The sequence below is a fragment of the Neovison vison genome, chromosome 11 (genome assembly GCF_020171115.1).
Source record: "Neovison vison isolate M4711 chromosome 11, ASM_NN_V1, whole genome shotgun sequence".
Taxonomy (NCBI): domain Eukaryota; kingdom Metazoa; phylum Chordata; class Mammalia; order Carnivora; family Mustelidae; genus Neogale; species Neogale vison.
In genome coordinates, this window is record NC_058101.1 from 102,022,814 (window position 1) to 102,047,358 (window position 24,545).

At 39.2% G+C, this 24,545-nt stretch overlaps 1 protein-coding gene across 1 annotated transcript in view; it reads left to right on the top strand.

The window, feature by feature from the left end:
- The first annotated feature begins 7,190 nt into the window (after positions 1 to 7,190).
- DKK2 (dickkopf WNT signaling pathway inhibitor 2) overlaps positions 7,191 to 24,545 on the top strand; it is a 102,021-nt gene continuing 84,666 nt past the window's right edge. Inside the window, exon 1 of the mRNA XM_044224341.1 lies at positions 7,191 to 7,412. Within this exon, the coding sequence (XP_044080276.1) occupies positions 7,191 to 7,412 (222 nt within the window). The remainder of the gene's footprint in view (positions 7,413 to 24,545) is intronic.

Consider the following 24,545-nt stretch of genomic DNA (forward strand, 5'->3'; position numbering starts at 1 on the left):
ACACAGGCCAGAGGTAAAATGTAATAGGACAAATTTAAATAACATTTTAAATGGACGTATGACACATCTCCCACATTAAGTTTAGGAACTTTGGTAGAGTTCCAGAAATTTTACTCCTTCCCCAAATGTCCAAATGTTTTAATATGCACTATGTTTATAAATCCATCTGATAGGGGCAGAATTATGTTCCGCCCACAAATTCATATGTTGAAACCCTAACCCCCAGTACCTCAGAATGTGATTGCATTTGGAGATAAGGTCTTTAAAATGGTGATTAGGTTAAATTGAGGTCTTTAGGGTAGGCCCTAATGCAATATGACTTGTGTCCTTTTAAGAAGAGAAAATTTGGCCAAATACAGAAAGGGACAGCCATGTGAGGACACAGGGCAATGGTGGTCATCTGCAAGCCCAGGAGAGTGGCCTGAGAAGAAACCAAACCTACCAAAACTTTGATCTTGGACTTCATGCTTCCAGAACGATGAGAAAATAAATTTCTGCTGTTTTAGCCACCCAGTTTGTGGTATTTTGTTATAGTAGCAGACTAAGAACAAATTAAGACACCATCTTTAGAGCAGAGAGCCTTTTCTGGTTCTCTGTTAAATGAACACCCAGTTTCCATGAGGCTTTACTACATTGGACAAAGATGTAATATACGTACCCATCTACTTCTATTCTTGATGTTATTTGTAGTCATGTACCAAGTTAAGCTCCTGCAGAGGAATCAGTGTTAAGTTCTATTGCAGTGATGGAATTTTCTCCTTTTTCAGTTGTGCTCCACATTGTTGCCATAACTGGGCATTACATCTAAAATGAGAGCCTGCTCTGCTGCCAGTTACTCTTTGTTCAGTATTGTTTTAACACTGGACACTGTTTTAAAGGCATGAACTAAAGGACCCAAATAAGAGATAACACATGTGGGGTGCCTGGGTGGCTCAGTGGGTTAAGCCTCTGCCTTTGGTTCAGGTCCTGATCTCAGGGTCCCGGGATTGAGCCCCACATTGGGCTCAATCCCAGGACCCTGGAGCGGGGGAGCCTGCTTCCCTTCCTCTCTCTCTGCCTGCCTCTCTGCCTACTTGTGATCTCTGTCAAATAAATAAATACAAATCTTTATTTTTAAAAAAAGAGCTAATACATGCAATGCATGTAGAGTACTTTACAAGCTGGCACATAGTAAGCATTTAATATATTGTGCTTATTATTGTTGTTTTATTACTTCTATATATTCCAAGCCAGATACCTATAAAATTCCTTAAGGTAACTGTAGTTTAATATCTTAACTTTTCATACCTTGGATTGGTTGTGAGCATTGTAGCCTATTCCTACAGTATAAAGAAGTAGGATCTACTGCAAATTGATCATCAAAAATAAACTAAACACAATTTACATTCCCTGTTACCAAGCCCTAGTTATGCTTCAAACACTTGGGAACCTATTTTCTTATTTTTTGCAAATAGTTATCACATTATTTTTCAATCTATGCCACAATTTATTTTCTAGTTGGAGTTTTTCCTTGGTCATTAGTCATAGGTTCAGATAACTGACGGGAAAAAACACACTGTACCATGACTGGATTAGCTACCCTGCCCTTCTATTTTTTAAGACTCTCTACTTCAAGTGACCAAATCATTTCTGACTGGATAAATTGCCAGATTTTCAATAGTTTCTCCATTTGACTAATGTTTGTTTTAGAAATAATCTGTAATAATAACAGGTTAGAAATCAATCCATCGTCTTGTTGGCAGGTTGAGGGCTCATAGAACATTTTGCCTAACTCACTGTGGCTTCTAAATCTTAGTAGTTAACAGTTGATTAAAACCAACCAATCAACTAATACATTCCTCCCCCAAATAGATACAACAACAAAAACAGATATTTAAAAAGTCACGCTTCTGGAGCCCTTTCTATTAAAAAAAAAAATACAGCAGCTTTAAATTCTCTAGAACTCTGGAGACCTAAGAAGCAGAGTTTGGAAGTCCCTGGTCCAGATTATTGAGAAGTTGTTTGTTTTCTTGCTCACCAAGATGATATTTCTACAATGAACCTCTCTTAAGAATTAAACATGTTTTCCTTTCACAGCCAAGTGTAGTAGTTTCCAAAGATGAATCTTGAAACAGCCTGCCAGAGTTCAACAGTGGGAGTAAATGGACCACCAGGAAGGATTCGCAGTATATAGAACAAGCAGAAATTTGCACACTGCAAAAGGAAAGGCTTCGTGTTCAACATTTGGAGAATGTTTCTAGTTTCCATTTCACCAAAGGTCTCTCACATGCACAAGAATCAGTAGAGTTTAATCCACTTGAGTTTTTGACTATAATATTTGCTCACTTTTTTTTTTAAAGATTTTATTTATTTATTTGACAGACAGAGATCACAATAGGCAGAGAGGCAGGCAGAGAGAGGAGGAAGCAGGATCCCCGCTGAGCAGAGAGCCCGATGTGGGGCTCGATCCCAGGACCCTGGGATCATGACCCGAGCCGAAAGCAGAGGCTCTAACCCACTGAGCCACCCATATTAGCTGGGCTCAGCTGCTAGGGGGAATCTGTTCAATAATTCTCATTTGAGTGGCAGATAACATATTGAGAAGATGATTAATATGTTGAGGATCAAAACCCAAGCCATTAACTAAGGAATTATGTTTCTGGTTTACTGTGAAATCCCTTAAACCATCTCACTTGTATGTGTTTGTGTCAAGTATAGCTAGCACCTAAACTGTGAGTGATGGGTTTTTTTCTCATTAGCTGGTCTTGTTGTCCATGAAATCAAGGAAGAAAAGAGTTAGTAGCAGAAAATATGGCAGGGATCAAATAGGAAATGCAAATTTTCTATCTGGTATGAAAATGAGTCCTATCAAGAAACACAAAAAATGTTCACAATACCAGGGCTAACTTACATTTACTGAAGGTTAATTAAAATGTAATTGACAGCAACATATGGTACTATTATTTTATAGGCAGAGTGAGAAATATGAAATTCTCATGTGATAAGATCCAAAGAGTTGAGTATTATTAGAATAGAGAACCAGGTGGCCTTGTTTACTACAGAGAGAGGAAACCCACATAACCATATTTTTCAAATCTTGTAACATCCAACAAGAAGAAGGTCTGTCATGTCTATTCTGTGTGGACAAGATGATTTGGTGTTCTAAAGGGGCTACTAAAATATACTCTCCCTTCCCAAATTTGCCATAATACCATATTTCTGTTCTTACCAACCTAAAATGACCACACTAGTGTCATTTCTTTGGGTTCAACCACAAATGTAAGAATATTGTCTCTTTGTACACTCTAAAAGTGTACATGCAATTTATAAGGAAAGGAAAAACTCTGGGGGACATCTCTAATTTCTTTTATTTCCACAGTCACATGAATTCAACCTAATGCAGAAGTTCCTGATACCCTGTGAGAGACCGAGGTTGGCAGAATTCAGTAGCAGATGAGAACAGAGGAAGGCTCCTGAGAAGGGCAAGAGGCAGATTTCAGTGAGGCAAGGCCTTGACAGTGGACCACAAGCCTCTCCATAGCCAAAGCCCTGACTTATGCACCTTTGCATCTTCAGGACCATAAACTTAATACATATGAAGTGAACGGATGAACAACTGCTAAACAGACTTATGTAGGAAGTGGTTACCAATTAAGGGAGAGAGAACATGGGGTAGAAAACAAGAATAAAGGAATGATGTGTATGCCCTTAGCTCATCTTGAGGCTAAGTAGTCAAAAGGGAACCAGGACCCAGAAACAACTACTAAGATACTTGTGGTTTTTTTTTTTTTTTGATGAAACCAAGCTGACTGGAGGAGCAAAGAAGGAAAATATGGCCAAAGGAAAAAGTGTTCATAGAGGTACTTTCTTCTGAATAGGAAAACCCTATCCTTACTTCTGTACAGTGTTGCTTTTATATGTTTACTCCCTAATGATGTTATTGCAAAATGCATAAAAGTATGTTTTTCCAACTACAATATGAAGTTTGTATCTTCGTACTTATAAAAACATACATGAGAAAACACATGTGTGGTTATGACAGTAATCCAAAGTATTATGTTTATTTACAGTTAGTTGATTTTGTGTATGCATATCTATTTATCTACATGTGGGTTATGTGTGTCTGTTTCTGTTATACAGTTTTACAGAGAACATTTGGATCATGACTGCCATTAGTTTTTACCTCTTTTTCGGGTATAATCATGTATGTGGTAGCATTTTATTCCATAGTGTGATTTAGTTTTAAATATGGGGGAAAATATTTGTGCACATAAAAGTGAACTTTGCTTTTCAACTCTGGTTTGTAAAAATTTGCTTTTGGAGCTTGTAAGGTGTTGGGTAAGCCTCTGAGATAATCTCTATCATGATACTCAGAACTGAAGACTTTTATGAGAGTAAAGAAGCTGAGCTTGATATCATTTTTCTTTTCAGCAGAGCATTGACAAGAGTTAAGTATGACTATATGGGATCTTGCTTTGGTTGGAAGTAAGGAAAGAGGGAACTGATGGAAATAGGCAAAGTATCTTCAGATTTTCTCTTGGTTCATTTGTTCCTTCTTTAGCTGATGGTGGATATTTACATCCTTCAAATGGGTGTAGAGTGACTTCTTCCCTACATATTTAGTTGTCTTTTGAATTTTCCTTTTGCTCTAAAATACTCTTGAAAAATTCCTAACCAATAGTCTTCTAACTTAATTTTCTCCTTTACTCAAATGTTTTCCAACTGGAATATCCCAGGAAAAGATAATACCCTCTTTAAGGTGTAAACAGTGAATCACGAGTACTTATTAATAGTTTCCTTGCCTTCCACTAGTGCCTGGAATTTGTCCTTACAAATCCACTCCTAGGGATATTTTTAAAAAGTGGGGAAAAAAAATCAATGTGGAAATCTCTAACCTAAGAAAGCACAAAAGCAAGTCAAAGATAAGAAAAGATTCCAGAGGGTTCCTTAAATTTTAATGCCCTTTTGCTTGTGGTGTTTAAAAAAAAAAAAAAAAAAAATTGAAACTGAAGCATTCCAGGCCAGACAGACTTACAGATCAGGGCAGGAAATATGCAAAGCGGGTGCTGTCTGGGAGAACCCAGCCATAAATTCACACTTTAGAACTCAGCCCTTTTTTGGGGAAAAGAATCACTATCGTTCTCACTTAGAGACAATATGTTCAATGTATACTCCTGTACATGCTCGTGTGCAACTGCGTCAGGTATGAAAACTGAGGAACCCGTCTCTGAAGATCAGGTCCATCTATAAGGCGGTTCAGGAGATCAGCTTCGTTCTCTAGTTGTTAGCTGCCAACTTGTGGCACTGTCTCAATTTCTCTGCGCACAGGCGTTAGACCATGAAAAGGATAAATGCAACAATTCCCAAACAACCCTTCCCGTTGCAGTAGAAACATTGGCGCTTAACCACCAAACCGCTCCAAACCCGAGCCCTGTGCTTGCCTGGGACAGCTTGTCTCCTGCCAGTGCTTCCGCACCCCGGCGGGCCGCTGCCACTGGCGCCCCCAAGCGCTGCGCGCCAGCGCGTCCCAGCCCCTCTCTGCACCTCCCTCCACCTTCTCAGAGGCAGACCGGACCTGAGGAGCCTAGGGGGCTGGCAGGGAAGGCTTCCCGGGGAATTCTTAGAGGCTAAGAGGCAGGGAGCTGAGGAAAGCAGGACCTCCAAGGCTTCCTTGCCTCCCATCATTCCCGTTTGGGATTTCCTCTAGCGCAGTAAAGATGCCGGGTAAAGCTTTGAGACTGAAACCCTCCGACACTACTCAAGGCACCCCATTTCTCCCAACCCCGCGGAGACGTAAACGTATGCTGCGTGTGTGTGGTGGGGTCGTGAAGTTGCGGGGTACAAAAGGTGGAGACTCGAAAATTCCAAACGTTTCCCGGGTGAGCATAAGAACATCGTTCCCTTTTTTTCTGGTCCTCTTCTCCCCAGTTCCAAAGTCCTCGTCCACGTCAGTTGGGCACCCCCTGGCACAACATAGCGCAGCCTCACATACACAATGGGAGGCACAGACTAAAACCCAGCTTGGGCCCTTGCGCGTACAGACCGCATCGCATGCTCTGTACACCCAGATGCTCACTTCTCCAAACCTTCCATGGGGCTTTTCTAGTGCTCCTGTAGGAGTCAAGTACCGGAGATGGGTTGGGAAACCTAAAGAAGGGCGCTGGCGGTTCCCAAGGGCGGTGGCAACCTGCCCCTCTCCACTTCCACTTTTGCCCTCCGTCTGTTTCCAAAGGTCTTTCCACCCGCCAGAGCTGTTGTCAGGAATTAGGAGGCCTCACGTTCCCCTGGGAATGGATCCCATTTTCTCAGTTGTTGTGGAGAGCAGAGGGGTGTGGGAGGGGGGCAAAAAGGAGAGGCAGGAGGGGGAGCCGCAGGGGGAAGCAGAGGAGTGGGGCGGGATCGTGGGGGGTGAGAGAAACGTTTTCACTCTTTGTCACTCTTGAATTGGGGGCGGAGAAAAAAAAAAACCCACTGTGGGAAGCTATAAAAAGCAAAGGGGGCGGCTGTGAAAGAGCAAACGGAGAGAGCGAGACGCGCGGCGCGCACGACCGCTCCCAGGGCATTGCCGCGCCTCTGCCTGCGGTAGGCGGCCGGGTGTGAATCCGGGAGCGACACTTCGTCAAGACTGTGCCAGCGCGCGTGGGAGACCTCGGCTGTCCTCAGATCTCGACAGTCCGGTCTGGGGCGTTCTTGACCCCCCCCCCCCAATAGCGCCCGCTATTACTGTGTCCTGCAAAGGTTGAGACTAAAGGGTCAGGAAGGAAAAGAGGAGAGAAAAGCAACTGAGACCGAAGGAACTGGTGTGGCCCTCCAGAGCCAATTAAGAGAACCGGACGGCGGAGATCCGGCGGGAACACCGTGGTGCGGGGCAAGGAGCAACTGAAGCGGTGCGGTCTGTGGGGCTGGGTCTTCTTGCACCTCGGGTCACGCCTCCTTGGCGAGAAGGCGCCTCGCCTTTGATTGCTTCCAGTTCCTGCAGAACTTCCTGCCCTGGTGGAGAAGCGGGTCTTGCTTGGGTCGCTCTCGCTCCTGGTCAGAGGCGTGAGACTGAATTCACACAGTGCTGGGCCCCCGAAGCCGAGTGGGGTCGGGGGAACAGAGCCTGCGAGCCCCCGCACCCCGAGTGAGGGGGCCCGGTGTTGGGGTCCTCTTTTCCCTTGCATCCGCACCACTCCGGGCTCTGTGCCTCCCCGGGGACCCCTCGCCGGGAAATGGCCGCGCTGATGCGGGGCAAGGACTCGTCCCGCTGTCTGCTCCTACTGGCCGCGGTGCTGATGGTGGAGAGCTCACAGCTCGGCAGCTCGCGGGCCAAACTCAACTCCATCAAGTCCTCTCTGGGCGGGGAGACGCCTGCCCAGGCCGCCAATCGATCAGCGGGCACATACCAAGGACTGGCTTTCGGCGGCAGTAAGAAGGGCAAAAACCTGGGGCAGGTAGGAAAACACTCCAAATACACTCTACAGCCAACAGCGGTAGGCACCAGCGCTCTTGAGCGTGTAGTTTGCCTTTGCACCCCTCAACCTTTCAAGTGCGCCCCCACGTGTGGGCGCGCACCACAGCTGGGGAGGGGTTCCCAGAAGCAGATCTTCGTGGGTGCGGGTGGCTAGTGGCTGCTGGTGCTGGGGGGCGTGGAGCGGGCGGGTTGGGGTTCTCCCACCTTTGTTTGGGGACTTGGGCAGGTACAAGATCCAGATCCAGTGTGTACCGGTGGGGAATGGTCCTCCAAATTTATCACGGCAATGCTGACGGTAATGTTAATAGCAGCTAACACAAAGCAAAGATTCTGTGTCAGGCACCATTCTAAGCGCTTACCTTTATTTAATCTTCCCGACCCTATGAGCTAGTCGCTGTTACTTTTCCCCTTCTGCCAATGAAAAAAATTGAGTTACGGAGTGATTAAAAGATTTACCCAAAGCGCACAAGCTAATGCTAAGTCGCAGAATGGGCTTCCAATCCGAACAGTCAGGGGCCAAATCTTGGTCTCTCAACCGTTACATTTCCAATCTAGAGGGGGAATTTACCCCCTTTCAGGTTCTGTTCCCCTCCCAACCACTTTCTTCCTTCAAAGAAGTGAGGTCACAGGCAGAAAACTTGAATAGACGCTCCATCTCTCACTTCTCTAGCCTCATAAATAAATCATTCAGGTGGGAGCTATCAGACGAAGGGACAGTGACAGCATCTTAACGCGGGCGACCGGGGTGCCTGCGATATAGCAAGGTGGACCCCGGATGCATTTTTGCAAGAGGGAGTCTCTCTGTCACACAGACAGATACATTGACAGTCGCTTGCAAAATGTTACACAAACATATACACACCGTATAACGAGCGTGCACCCTCCGCACTGCTGTGGTGGGAGCGCTATGGCCAGGAGAGGGGGGCCTTGTGGGCACTGGGAACCAGGACAGCCCCCCCTTTCTGCTCCTTTTGTAGGAAGCCAAAAGTGAAAGCTCCTTTGCCAAACAGCATTCGCCCCTCTCAGCACAACTGTCAACCCGTGAAGTGGCTCATTGCCTCCAGGGAGCCCGGGTTTCCCTGTTTTATCCGAGGAGCTTGCTGCAGCCCCTATGTGAGCTCTCGGTGTCCTCCATTGTCCCTGCCCCTATGGCAGACGGCAGGTGAGGGGTGAGAGCAAGGGCCAGTCCTGGATGGACAGGGAAGGAAAAGTTGCCCAGCGCTTGGTCCCCTACTGCCCTCTCACGGGGACAAGTTTGCTAGTTTTGCAGTTCCAGAATGCTTTGAAATGGTTTTGAAATTCTTTGGCTTAGGCTTTGAAATGGCAACCATTTCAGCTATCTTTTCAAAGAAATACAAAGTCTACAATCACACAAAAAAATTTTTTTAAGACCTTAAGGGAAATAAACTATATATACACATACTTACTACAAGCATACATATCCTTTGCACATTCTCACACATGTGCACCTACCTCCACATTCATGTGACCATTTTCATTCCCTTTTACTCTTCCCTCCTAAACATCCTGATACTTTCGATAGTAATGGACATAATGTTCTCTTAGATATCTATTGTCATGAGATGAGGCGAAGGTTGGAAAGAAAGGATGCTGTCGATCCAAATCATAAGCCTTTTCTCCAATGCTACTGACTTCAAATTTCATCTTATCAGTTGTTGAAGAGAGCTAGGTGTTTATTTAGTTCAGTCAAGCAGAGGGATGGACCCAATGATCTTTTGAGGTTCCTTTTGATTCTCATCCATGTACATTTGTGAGATCCTGTAAAAGGCTTTCTGCTTCTGTCACCACTGGGCCCCAACACTTGATGTTCCTGAATCAAATTATCAGTTATGTCAAAACTGTCATTAGCCGTGGGGTTACATGGACTAAACTGAAGATTGCCACCCACAATCTAGCTTATGCCTTATGTTTTGATATGTCTCTTTTGCTCTCTCCAAATATCTGCTCCTTAAAGAGTTTGCAACTCTATTTGCATGTCTTCAGATGGAAAATTTATTTGTTTTACAAATGAGTTTAGTCTTCTCTTCCTTCCTTCCTTCCTTTCTTTCTCTTTCTTTCTTTCGTCTTTCAAGTTAAAATTCTTGTATACTCTCCATAACCTAGCAGTTCCGTGGAATATATATCATTATATTTCCTTAAGTATATATCCTTAAGATTTGATGTCGGGTTTGTGAGAAAATGGTAATTTATGAGAGATAGTTGTAACATAAAACACTGAGTTGAATCGAAGTAAAATAGATGGAAAATAGGATTATCTTTTGTTATTTTCTGGCTTCTCGAGTGCTTAGCGGGTGATCTATAATATATATTATTATGAAGAAACAAACAAAAAAATCTATCTTCTTTGAAGTAGAAAGAGGAATTCTTTGAATATTTATGTGTCTCTTTACTTTCTTTATTCTACTAGCTATGTGGTTTCTGAGATTCTTAGGACTCTAATTTTCAGTAATAGAATGGAAGTTAGAAAGTCTATTCAAACAGGAAGATGCCACATCCTTTTTTGGAGAAAACAAAACAAAACAAAACCTAGAATTGAATTGTAGCTGAGCTGAATCTTTATCCATCAGAAATAGAAAAATATGATTGATTGAGAAGATCGGAAATAAAGTATCAGCTGATCAAACCAGCTAATTATGTAGTGTCATCCTGAGGCCTGATCATTTAATTTTTCTCCTCCTCTCCATCCTTGATTACTGATGCTGAAATATATGTGTTTCAGAGATACAGGATACAGGAACAGGAAACTGTAGGATGCAAATTCAAGTAGGCACTTTAGAAACTTAGTCTTTGGTTTTCTTTTCCTTAAGTGAAAATTGAATAATTGTCTATTTTTTCTGACTTACTTTCAGAATAATTAAAATAAAGATTTTATTGTGATTGCAGAATAAATTATTGAAGGACTTTAGTAATTCATTAATCTATAAAAGTGAAAATGAGAAAAATGGGCCCCAATGTTTTCTTGATTCAATGTAGTCTGTTTTCATATGAAGTAAACATTCTAAGGAATATAGGATATAGGCATTAGGAATTAGGAATATTGAATATAGAATATATTCCTATATAGAATATAGGAATTCAATTTGTTCAGGAGGCAAGGTGGATTATTTGTAAATCGCTCCTGGAAAAGATGGCTTTGAATTTCAGGAAAGATTTAGAGAGCCCAGAAAGGCAATGGATTGCTCTCCAGAGGTGTTACAGTTCTCATTTTTAGGTTTGCTTTCAAAGACAGTTATAAGTTACAATGGAAAATGACATAGAAAATTGAATATGACAGTATTCAGGTGATTGATACAGAAAGAGCAAAAATGATTTTGCTGAATTATTCACACATATGTTTTAATTTGACTTTCTTTTTCAGCTATTGCTTACGGGTTTTAAAGGATAGTGTATATATGTATAGGTATATGGGATAAATTAAGTTGTGGACTGTAACTAATGTATATACATGTCAATATATTTCAGTTTTTAAAGAGATTATTGAAAATGTTCTAAATTAAAAAGAATTTTAAATAAAACCTTCAATACATGGATACATGAATTCTGAATAAGTACACTGTTGCTCAACATCACCCCTGGAGTTTGAGGTAATCAAATTTTATCGGCCACCGTTAAGAACAAATTAAAAAGCAAGCAATTTAAAAACTCAGTTTATCTTTGCAGTTCACTTTTTTTTTTTTTGGTAAATGGAAATACCTTTTGGATTTGTGCTTGAAATTACTTTTTTTAGTCTTCTTTACTTCTTGCTTTGCCTTTTCGAGATAAGCATATTACTTTGAATGTAATGCTATAGGATTTTAAAATATTTTTAAAAGTTTTGAATAGAACAGTGGAAAATAATTGTTTTAAATGTAAATAAAGCTTTCTGGCATGTGTCTCTAAAAAGAAACTGAAAACTGCTTTGAAAAAAATTTAGATTCCATGATTTTCTCATGTAACATTTGGATAGGTTTGGATGAAGTTGTGTTGTGAAAAAAGAATGCTTGAAATGCATCGGAACAGAAGCTTGAGGGAGTCTGTTAGAAAGCACTAATATTTGTGTATTGCCTTTTCTTTAATAAAAGTGCCACATCTACTTGTATGCGTAAACACTTATGAAATCAACTATACATAAACTAGATAGTCTATTTTCTATAGGTGATCACTTCGCTTTTTGAAATTATCTGTCACTTTTTTTTTTTTTTTTAAACCCCAGCCCAACTTTCTCCTGTTAGAGAGTAAATATATGCGATTTCCTCTGGACATCAACTGACGCTAAGTATAGTCGGGAATGCAAATCATTTTCAAAATTTAAAGTTTCCAAAATAGAAAGGTTTTGAAACAATCCACAGCAAGATTCCTCTTCCTTCACTGTGAATAATAGAGAAATATTGATCGTTGGTACAAGTGGAAGGTGACCCTGTGAATAGCAAGAAAAGTATTTTAACGATAGTCTTTGAGCATCTATCATTTTATTTTTGTGCTAGAGGAGAGAGAGCAAGGGACAAGTTTACTTAAACTCACTCCAGCTGTGACTTTGACCCTACCAGAATCTTCTTTGGTACTCCCCACTAAAGCAAACTCCTCCCAAGATGTTTCAGATCTTATAGTTTTTAAAGTAGAGAAAACAATGTAATAGAAAGGGAATTGATATATTCTGTTCTAGGAGAATATTGCCACTTCCTCTTCTTTTTCCTGCACGATCAATTTGAGTAGATATTAAAATAATCTGTTAAATTACAGAGGTCTTTTATAATACTCAATATATTTACATTTTAGACTCACTCTTTTCTGGCTATTCATTCTTTGATATTGATGTAACATCAAAATGAATTGTAATCTTATTTCTACCTATGATTCCCTGGTAGTTCTTTAAAGTCATTTTACTTCACTAGACCTCTAGTTACTTGTACTCATTCGCAAAGGAGATAAAACTGCTCCTAGTTTTTTGGCAGGATGCAAAAGGAAACAAAATTAATAATAGCTAATGGATCAATTTTTGCGTTGTGTAGAATTGCTTTAAGATAGCACAGAAAGATTAAATAGGGAATGAATAATGAAAATTTAGTATTACCGTGTAAGGTAAGCAGAGGTTAATTTTCTCTTCTTCCTCTGTCCGGTCTTGCCAGGAACTAGAGAACAGCAACATATTTTTCTCTAATTATTGTTTTTTTTTTTTTTTCAGGACAAATTTAAGTCATTCTCCCAAATGAAGAGGTCAACTAATATAAAATACGGGAGATTTTTTTGATAGGAACATCTGTCCACAGGAAGAAAAGTCTCCACCCAAATATTTTAAGTAGTAGTTTCCCAACGAGTCTCTCATGCTAGCGACTTTGGGTCACTGCCCACTTCTTTGGGTTCAAACCAATGACTTGAATGATACCAGCCTCTAATCAAATGTCCTTAGGGAGAGCTCATCCCATAAATCCTTATAAACTGAATCAGAGAAAACTTTAAGGCAGAGGGATTTCAATAGCAGATCTAAAATGATGTATTTTAACTCAAGTAATTAGCTTATGTAGGCACTAAAAAACAGAATTATTATTTTGATACTGATTCCACAACCACTGGATCTGTATAACAGATTATATTTATGAGATCTTAATACTAGTCTAGATTTACCTATGTGCTCCAAATAATAAATGTAGAAATGAAATCAGAAAAAAACATAAAAGTAGTGTTTTTAAAAGCCCATTACTTCTCTTACCTCCACAAATAACAGGTACAAATGTGCATCAGATATCCTTTTAAATATATTACAGTGCTAAATTAATTGATTCCATTATATATTATAATTTGGTATAGAGAATAGTTACATATTTCATAATCAAAATGATTTTTAACTATCCCACCCTGTCTAAAACAAACAAATACATAAAATCAATGAGTGAATAAGTACAGTAAGTGGCAAAACAAGCCAAAGCATCACAATTAGTAGGACTGATTTCTTAAAATGGTAGATCTATCCAAACATTTCCTAAAAGATGTTAATTCTCCATGTTATGCTTTAAGAAGGTTCTTTTTTCTAGGAACTGAAGGAAGTGAGTGAGCATTGCTCCAGATGTTTCATTTTAATTAACTCTTTTGAACCTCTTAACAGCCCTTCAAGGAGCAAGTCCTATTATCATCCTTATTTTAAAAATAATGAAATATTTTATAAAGGATAAAACAATGATTTTCCTGAGGCACAGAGAGGTTATGCAGTTTGCATAAGCCACACAGCATTAAAAAGAGAAAGGCAAAACACACTCCCCAATATCCATCTTCCTGCATCTGAGTGCCCCCTGGTACCCACTGACAACAGGTAGAGGCCCTCTCAGGGACTTCTCTGAGTTGGTTTGGCTGGCATCCCTCATACTCCGCTCAGATAGGGAAAAATTATCTAGGTTGAGAGCCTACTATTGCTGTCGCATCTTTCTCACTTTGGACTCCTCCTAGCTGCCTTTCAGAGAGTGAGAGGACCTGTAGCAGCACCACAGCACTGTAGTTTCCAAATAGGTTCTAACTTTTGACCCACTGACCAACTTAATGTGTTTGAAAAAGGCACTTCGCAATGAATTTTGGAACACTGAAAAGAAATAAAATGGAAAAAAAAAAAAGAAAAAGAAAAAGGCACTTCAATCTCTGGTTCTTTTTTTAATATGTAAAGTAGGATACAATAACAATAGCAACCATATAAGTAATAACACTTATGTGACTGAGCCAGAGGGAGAGGAAAGGACACTTATTTACTGTGCTAATGTCATTCTTACTACTACCATTACAGAAGTAGGTAAGCCAAGGGCTCAGGCACGAAAGAGAAAGTGGCTGTACAGTTTTCCCTGCCCTCCCAACAAATTGGGCAGGGCTAACTAAATAAATGCATGTGATGTCATAAGGGAAACAAATGAACTCAATTACACCAAGGCCTGGAATTTAAAATAAAACAAGACAAAATAAATAAACACAAAAGTATGTTATCACGTTTCTTGTATCAAATGTGAACATAGGGATGGCAAGTCAGTGCTGTCTATTACGAAGTAAGCAAAATAGCATGTAATTGAGTAATTGGTGGAATTACACAGAAGCCAGGGTACAGCAGACATTAAAATACAATCGCAGTAAGTAAAGGTCCTAACGGGCATGGCAATATTAGTTATTTAACCACAGGAACCAAAATAATTGAACAACATGTTAGAGTCTGCTGCCAACAGCATTAATTTGATATTCTCCAAAGTAAGATAGCCTCTGCAAAGGCAGGTTTTTTGACACTTTCTGCACAGTCTGGAGCCCAAAGAGCTTGCTGAGAATTTGGAAGGTTTACAAGCCTCTTTGAGTGTCGGCTGTCCTACCAGGAGGACTCAGAAATTTGGAGCTCATTATTCCCATTCCATTCCCTTCACTTTCTTTGTTTTATTTGAGCTATTTCTTTCATGATGTACGTAATTTGGAAATAACTTCACAATGTTAAATGAAGAGTGAAAGTCATCTTATTGAAGTATGTGATCAATTTCTTTTAATGTATCGGGAATGAGCTGTTTGCCAATAGGTGTTTCTATTTGATAATGAGCTAGAAGACTACATTCAAATGGGAGGATGGGTGGGGGAATTGTCATTCAAAACTAACTGAAATGACAGCTCACATTCAAATAATGGTCTTCACTTGCTCATTCTAGCTTCACTTCATCTTAACCCTTTGAAACTTGGCTCAGCAGGCATTGGGTTAATTTATCTCTGGAAATCCAAGGTCTTCTTTCCAAAAATCATCCTCTGTACTCTGTGGTCTTTCCTTCATACTTTATTTATCCCCTTACTTCTGTGGCTACATAGTTCCATGTTCCTTTTTGGGTTGTTCCTCTTTCTCTCTCTCTCTTTCTTTTTCCTTCCTTCTTTTCTTTCTCTCTCCTATCTTCCTTTCTTTCTTCTTCCTTCCTTCCTCCCTCCCTCCCTCCCTCCCTCCGTCTCTTTCTTTCTTTCTTTCTTTCTTCTTTCACTGATCCCTCCTCAAACTTCTGCCCATAAATGTGGATATTTCCTCAAGTCCCTTCCTTAGTCCTCTTCTTTTTCTGGTCCACTCTCTCTCCTTTGCTGATACGATTTCCTTCTTTGGAACCATCTGTCACATAGGCAGAAATCTACCCTTCGTTTGAACTCCTGAGCCCCCTTACCTGCTCACCAGTTTGGGAAGTCTTTCCAGAAAGAAACAAACATATATAAAAAATACATTTTATGTCTAACTTTGAATTGTCAGGAGTCAGACAACCAAGTCTTCATGATTTTTCAGACTATCAATAAAACCTGGTAAAAAGTACCCTAGGTTAGTCTAATGAAGGCCATAAGAATCAAGTCTCATTGCCCAAATTCTTCTCATGCCCTGGTAGGTTCATCACTCACTGGTGATGAAAGAAAGCTGTGTAGATTCCCATGAACCCCCTACATATTTGAGTGCTTGGGATTTAAATAGCCTCCACAGTTTTTCTCTATGATAGACCTGTTTGTTAAAACAACTCATGTCTGATTAGAATGTGCACAAATCTAGAATTTATACTTATTAAACATTACATATTATAATATGTACATGCACATTTTAAACAATATATAATGTTTATTTTTGTAGCTTGAACTACTGACCACAGAGTATTTTTATGCTATTTGATATTTTAGAAATAATTGTTAATTTTCAGTGTGGGAAAACCTTAACATTTACTTTCAACCTGACAGACTTAAACGTGTTTTGATAACTATGTAAGAGGATTCTTCAAATGTACTTATTCATTATTATCGAAGATGGAGAACTTTTTATGGAAAGAACCAAGAGAAGCTTTATCAAAAATTATATCAAGACTTTGTACCACAGACTAAAGTGGGCATAGTTGAAGCTGACAGATACAGTAGAAATCACCTAGTTTAACTCATTTTGTGTATGAGGGAACCACACTAGAAGATGTATCTTTTTTTTTTTTTTTAAGATTTTATTTATTTATTTGACAGAGAGAAATCACAAGTAGTCAGAGAGGCAGGCAGAGAGAGAGAGGGAAGCAGGCTCCCTGCTGAGCAGAGAGCCCGATGCAGGACTCGATCCCAGGACCCTGAGATCATGACCTGAGCCGAAGGCAGCGGCTTAACCCACTGAGCCACCCATGCGCCCTAGAAGATGTTTCTTGATCTGCCCCAATGTACTACAGTCAGTGCCTGTGACAAAAAAATTTCTCCTGGAACTTCAATTATTTGACTTCTAACACAAGTCTTCCAAATAATCAAAAACAATGTTCTCTGTTAAATCTGTAATAGCAAAGCTCTACAGAAGAATTAAATTCAGTTGTTTCAAAGCTAATGGGAGATAAATTATATAGAGAGCTCTTTTTCAGCTCTGAATTTTATATGTCAAAATGTATTGTCAAAATGACAACTGTGTCAGTAGGATTTAAACAAAATTAATGAAGGAGAGTGGCTTTGCATGTATTGTCCTTGCTCATTTTTTCAGTCATGATACTTAGTGACATGATTAGCAAAAAGCCTGGCTGGAGAGAGTCTGTGCAGGAACAGCAGAAACACACAAAAGAAGGGGAGAAAATAATGGTGGGCTCTGGGAACACAGATTGCTTGACCTTTGTCCAAGCATCATCTAGGATAGAGGTCAATGGCTTTAAAATTTTTCTGATGGCAGTGCACAAAAAGAGATACACTTTATGTTGTGATCCAGCACACAAACACACACACACACACCCCTGAAACAAAAGCTTCAAACAAATATTCTTATGATGGGTAATGCAGTGAGACATTTTTAAAATTTTAGCCCTTCTCTTCCGTTCTATGCTAGTCTTCTGTTCTTTTTTCTTCTCTCTCTCTTTCTCTCTAAAATGCTGGTCATGACTCATTGAACTGATTGATCAAAACCTGTGGTTTGAATACCTCTGCCTCATTTGATACTCACCCTGCAGAGAACTCAGGGTACTCTGCTTGGAGATCAGCAGTACTTTACGGTCAGCCCCAGTAAGGGGAGGTAGAAAGCAGAGCAGGTAGGTTTTCATGGACAGAAGTATGCAGTGTCTCAGACCTCTCCAACTTTCTCTTCTGCAACATTGTGTCAGCCTCTGACACAATGGCCTATATGTGGGGGACCTCTCCACCTGAGACCTTCTTAACCTCTGCCTCTCTCTACTTCCAAGAATAGGTGACCAATAACAATGCTGCATGCTATACTTGGATATTTCAGACATGTTTACTCAGAATCTGTTATCCTACATTAGTATTGTTCTTTTTGGGTGTTTGCCATGTGCACCTTCATACTTTATTTCTGAGAAAATGCAGTTGAAGAAACTTACAATGCCTCTGTGGGATAGAAGGTGCACCTCAAAGAGCATGGGATATAGATTCGGAAGACTTGCTTAGCTTATCTTTTTATATACTTGCCCTTGAAGAAATCATCTGATACCTTTAAACCTTAGTTATCTCATCAGTAAAATGTTAGTTCACAGTAATAACACTGTATTTTCCTTGGCTTTTGCAAAATATAAAATATTGCTTATTAATATCATTAGAGATTATTTTGTAAAAAACAAAATTAAAACCTTCCATTCTGAGTTTATGAAGGACAAACATGAATTAGTTAAAATCGACCCAAGAATGAGCTAATTTAATTGGATTTTGTGATTCTGGAGTCATAAATTCAGTTTGTGTCTTGATAGATTTTCTTTTTGTAAGTAGGAAGTTAAAAGTGGAAGGGTTTTGTTTTTGTTGTTGTTTCGTGTGTTTTTTTTTTTTCTATCTGTTTTCATTTTCTTGGATTTATTTAAAAACTTCAGTGCCAGCGGTAATACTTTCACCTTTCTGATTAAAACTTAGTTTTTGTTTCTGTTTTTGTTTTATTCTTGCATGCTATAAACTGCTCTCTTGTTTGCTGTTAGAATATCCTGTCCATGGGGTACTTGTGTAGCTCAGTGGGCTAAACCTCCGCTTTGGTTCAGGTCATGATGTCAGGGTCCTAGATTTGAGCCCTGTATCCGGCTCTCTGCTCAGTGGGGAGCCTGGTTCCCCTCTCCCTCTGCCTGCCTCTCTGCCTACTTGTGATCTCTTTCTGTCTATCAAATAAATAAAATCTTAAAAAAAACCACACAAATAAACAAACAAAAACAAAGAATATCCTGTCCATGATACTCAAGGAGAGCTCTATACCTTTTTTTTTTTTCTCTATCATGTCAGAGATGTGTTACTAGTTATATGTTCTACCTTAGAAAGTCTTGATAAGGGTCTTAACAGTAGAAGTAAGAATATTTTTAAAGCTCTGAAATTAAACTTGAGGGTCATATTTTGGACACATTATAGGTTATGGGATTCAGAATGGATAAAGTTCAGGGAAATAGCTAACTGAGTCAAGTTGTATGGATGTGAATCACATGGACTGTGACAGAGGAAAGAACATTTTGTCAAAAATCTTCAAACAGGAAAGTGGGTATTTTCAGAACTGTTGGAAACATATTGTATTGCTAAGGAGGCATTTCCTAGTGAACAATGTAATAACTCTGATCATTCATAGTTACAAGTGTTGGAATCTCACCCAGCCATTTGTCTAAGCTAAAAATAGTCTAGGTTTCCGGATTTCTATCCCTGCTCTAAAGCAATTATTCTCTAATTTATAGGATTCTACTTCTTCCATAATATTGAACTCTTTTGCTGCTTTATTATCATCTAATATTCATTGTTTTGACTCAGACCATAACCGTTTCCTGACGGACTATTACAATATTATAACAGTTTTGTACTTCTCTAAACTCTCCTCTATACTACTTCTAAGGTGAGCTTTTTTTTTTTTAAGATTGTATTTATTTATTTGACAGACAGAGATCACAAGTAGGCAGAGTGGTAGGCAGAGAGAGAGAGGTGGAAGGAGGCTCCCTGCTGAGCAGAGAGCCCCATGATGCGGGGCTCTCTTCCAGGACCCTGGGATCATGACCTGAGCCAAAGGCAGAGGCTTTAACCTACTGAGCCACCCAGGCGCCCCAGAAGTCCAAACTTCTTCTTTTTTTTTTTTTTTCCAAAGATTTTATTTATCCATTTGACAGAGAGAGACCACAAGTAGGCAGAGAGAGAGAGGAGGAAGCAGGCTCCCTGCCGAGCAGAGAGCCCGATGCGGGACTCGATCCCAGGACCCTGAGACCATGACCCGAGCCAAAGGCAGCAGCTCAACCCACTGAGCCACCCAGGCGCCCCCAGAAGTCCAAACTTCTTGACACGGCATACAACATCATCAATTACTTGTTTCTCTCTACTTTGTCCCTGAGGTCACATAATTATTGAGTGGAAGAGCTGGGATTTATACTCAAGCAGTATTTCTTATGTCTGTCTGCTCAATCACTATGCCATGCTGCCGCTTCATATAAATTGGAAGCCAGAGAAATCAGCTAGAGAATTTTTATTGGTACATTTCAGAATTCAGATGTGATTAAATTCTTTAGATCCATCAACTTGCTAATTCCTTACTTACTTCTTAGGTGTATTAGAAGCTATAATTATAGTAAACAAACATTCGTTTGACATAGATGCCATGTTGGGTCCTTGGAATAGGTAGCCATACAAACAAAAGCAGTCTTCTTGTGGAATCCAGTTGGAATTTTAAGATTGAAAGAGGTATCCAGAAATGATCCAGTTCATTCCAATGAAATGATCCAGTTCATTTCCAATACAGTGTGAAAGTTGGACAACCTGCTGTGTTTTCCTTTTTATAAAGATTTCTGAGAATGAACACTTACATTGCATGGCTTCGTTATCTCATTATCTTAACCTTAATTATGTTAAAAATGGGAACATCCCGAGTTCTGTTTTAAGTGAAGCATGAATAAAACAAACCTGGATATCAATTTCTATGTAAGATCCCTTCCTTACTAAGGGAAAATGTAATCAAATAATTTTAGTCATTCTTCATAGATTATACTCTGTTTCCCTGATGAACAGTCAGGCTGACCTGGAAGAGTAAGACCATCTCTATAAACAGTGAAGAAAAAAGTCTGGTCATGCTGGACATTATGGTGATAATGTAAAGAGGGGTGTCTGCTTTTTATTTTCTAAATATTTTGCAAGGAATTAAATTTAGATTTTTTTTTTCTTTGTAAATGCCTCACTATTCCCTGAGGAGGTCTGATCCTAATTTTATCACTTATAAAGTACTAAAGAAACATTAGTGGGAAGAGGCAGGCTTAGGAGGAATTAGAAGAATGGCAAGAAATAACAAAGTTGCATTAGTAGGAGGGTAGGAGTTTGGTGACCTAAAAATAGAATTGCAGAGAGGGTGAGTTCAGTAAAGTAGACAAGATCTTACTGCAGGTAGGGAAGAGAGATGGAATGTGTGCTAAAATACATCAAACGAAGAAACTTGTTAAAGATACAAGTTTAAAATGATGTCATAGATTTTTTTAAACAACCACACTGAAATATTGGTTTTCCAAATTAGTCTCTGCAGAGAACTCATTCTTTTGATATTGCCACTTAGATTTTTCTGTTGGAACTAACTTCAGAAATAGTTTACATGTTTAAGTCATAACTTTATGACCACAAACAATGTTATTCATATTGATTAACATACCACATTTAAAATACTTGGCTCTGAGTGGCTTTACGTTATTTCCATAAACCAAAAACCCCACAGAAGGTAAGGATGTCAAAGAAATGTGGTGTAGTTTCTGAAAGCTATTCCAAAAAGTTCCAAAGACATTCTGAGTCATGGAATCAGTATTGTGGTTTCAATTGTAAACCATTCAATGTTGATTGCTTTAAGGTGGAAAACCATCAATTGGGTTTATAGTCTTAAAATAAAAAATATATATATATATGTTATATTATCTTATAATTAGGTCTTTTCTATTAGAAGAACCTGGTCAGAATTTATGTAATATGGTTACTATTTCTCATAGGATCATGGTGTTCAGGAAGCATTTAATGAGTGCAAGCTAGCAGTATGTTCCCCACCCAAAACCCACTCTTTTCCTGAAAGAAGAGGCAGAAACAAATCAAACCCAGGGCAATTCCCTAGAGTCTGTCTGGCGATACACATGACTTTATATGCCACTTAGTTAAATCATGTACACTGAAGTCTGAAAAACAAAGAGGTCTGTCAAAAGTTATTTTTTAATGCAAACATTCTATTAAAATTTCAGAGATAAACTGCTTAACTTCAGTGAAAATGTTCTTGCAACAATTCAAATTAATACAATGCTTCCAAAATGTTCTTTGGAAATCCTTATAAATTTCCTTGCTTGCTTATTTGCCCTGCTGCTATCTTCCCAACACTTTTCAGAGAAAAAAATTTCTTTCTAACAAGAAAAATCTTCTTGAACTTAGATTCCAGTGAGGTCCTGGCCACACCACCTGCAACACTTTGTAACTGAATTTTAGTCTCTGTTGGTTCTTATTGCTAAAAGCACAAGTGACCGGCACTCAGGTCTTATGCCACTGACATCCTAGTGATTGATTACAAATTGAATTGGAGTGTGTGAAAAATAAAAGTTTTCAACACAAAATAGCAACTATATTTGATGTCTCGAGACTTAAAAAAATTAGGTTAGACTAAAAACCATAATTCTGGTTTTAATAAACATCAGTGAAGAAGAATGTAGCCCAACCTCACCAGTAATTTTGTTGTTGTTGTTGTTATTGTTGTTGTTTTTAACTCCACTTCTGGGAGAGTCGGAGACTAACTAGAGAGAATGTTCTGATTGTAGGGACCAAGATATTCTGAATTTTCAAGGGCCATTTAAAATATCTTAGGGAATCAAGGCAGGGTGACCAAAGCAATGAACAAATTATTGGTTTTGGATGCATATTATCAGATTTAGATCTCTCAGGCTTAATGATGAGCTCATTGCAACCATCATAAGGGGATTTAGTATAAGGATTTGAAAGAGTGGTGATCTGCAGCTAAAATGCATGAAAAGGAAGAGTATGATTCAGAGCTACTTATGACTCATTCACAAAATCAAGCAGGAAAAATAGGCTGACCTTTCAATCATCATCATTGCTTCTTCATGAATAATGCAGTCTGACATTAAGTGTGGTATCACTATACTTCTCCAGTGTACTCTCTTTTTTTTAAATTTTTCTTTTCTTTTTTTTTTTTAAACATATAACGTATTATTAGCCCCAGGGGTACAGGTCTGTGAATCACCAGGTTACACACTTCACAGCACTCACCATATCTCTAGTGTACTCTTAACAAAATCCTCCAGCCAGCATTAGTGAGGTCAGATCGCTGAGCAATACATGATATCTTGCTTCTAGAAAATAGGGCCACTAATATTTGTTGAGAACCTACTTCATGCCAAGAACTTCATAGTATCTCACTTAATCTTCTCAATGCCTTATAAGCTTCTGTCGTGAGCAGAGCACTCAGTAAATGTTTGTGAAAGACAGGCAAGAAGAAGATGCTGGAAAAGTGAACAGTTACATTATGAGCAAGCTCAGCATATGGTGTCTGTGGTCCTGAGATGGTTTAGCTTAAAATTCAGAGTTATTTGGGGGCACCTGGGTGGCTCAGTGGGTTAAAGCCTCTACCTTCAGCTGGGGTAATGATTCCAGGGTCCTGGGATCAAGCCCCACATGAGGGTCCCTGATCAGCAGAGAGCCTGCTTCTCTCTCTCCCTCTGCCTGCCACTCTGCTTACTTGTGTTCTCTAAAAAAAAATTCAGAGTAATTTGATTACAGTATTAATGTAGAATGGTTTTGCCTTGCTGAATTAGTAGGGAGACCACTTAATTTTTTTTTTAAATGAATGAGATTTAGATGGCTATCGGGTTATCAGGCCATTGTACACATGGTCAAAAAGTACATGAAAGATGCTCAACGTCATTAATCATCAGGGAAGTGCAAATCCAAACCACAGGGAGATATCACCTTACACCTGTTAGGATAGTTATTATTATTATTATTTTTTTAAGGATTTTATTTATTTATTTGACAGACAGAGATCACAAGTAGGCAGAGAGGCAGGCAGAGAGAGAGAGGGAAGCAGGCTCCCCACTGAGCAGAGAGCCTGATGTGGGACTCAATCCCAGGATCCTGAGATCATGACCTGAGCCGAAGGCAGTGGCTTAACCCACTGAGCCACCCAGGCGCCCCAAGGATAGTTATTATTTTTAAAAGGCAAGAAATAACAAGTATACATGAGAATGTAGAGAAAAGGGAACACTTGTGCACTTTTGGTGGGAATGTAAATTGATGCAACCATTATGGAAAACAGTGTGGAGGTTCCTCAAAAAATAAAAATTGAACTATCATATAATTCAGCAATTTCACTTCTGGTATTTATCCAAAGAAAACAAAAACACTAACGCAAGAAGACATATGCACCTCTATGTTCATGGCAGCATTATTTACAATAGCCAAGATATGGAAACAACCTAAGTGTCCACTGATGGATGAATGCATAAAGAAATTGTTCATAGAAGTGGGAGCTATATGAAATTCCACATAAAACAGAATATTATTCAGCCATAAATAGAACATTTGGATATAATGGAATATTATTCAGCCATAAAAAGAATGGAATCCTGTCATTTGTGACAACATGGATAGACCTCAAGGGCATTATGCTAAGTGAAATAAGTCAGAGAAATGCAAATACTGTATGATGTCTCTTATACATGGAATCTAAAAAAGATAGAAACCAGCAAACATACAAACAAACAAAAACCAAGCTTGTAGCTATGGAGAACAGATTGGTGGTTACTGGGGGGCAGGGTAGGAGAATTAAAAAAGAACTGGAGACACATAATCCAATCACTGAGGCTGGAAACTGGCACAACTCCATATGCAATTAGTTTAGCAAGTTTATCTGATTATTTTTTTATGTGCTTAATTTCTTATACAAGATATTTTTTAATTATGCAGAAACAGATTAGCATGTTTTACTAAAACAGGCCTTACATGAACCAAGAAAGAAAAATGATCCGTGGCATGAAATCTAAATTGAAAATAATTTCTCAAGTCGGTCTAATTATTGGTTTAATTAAGATTATGAGTTGTTGATTCCTGTGCCTGAAAATTAAGGTGAATACTCTGATCTTGGTCAAATTAGAATCTATCGAATGGGTTTTGTGAAATCTTTGTTATAGTTACTGCATTTTTAGGATGATACTGCAAATTT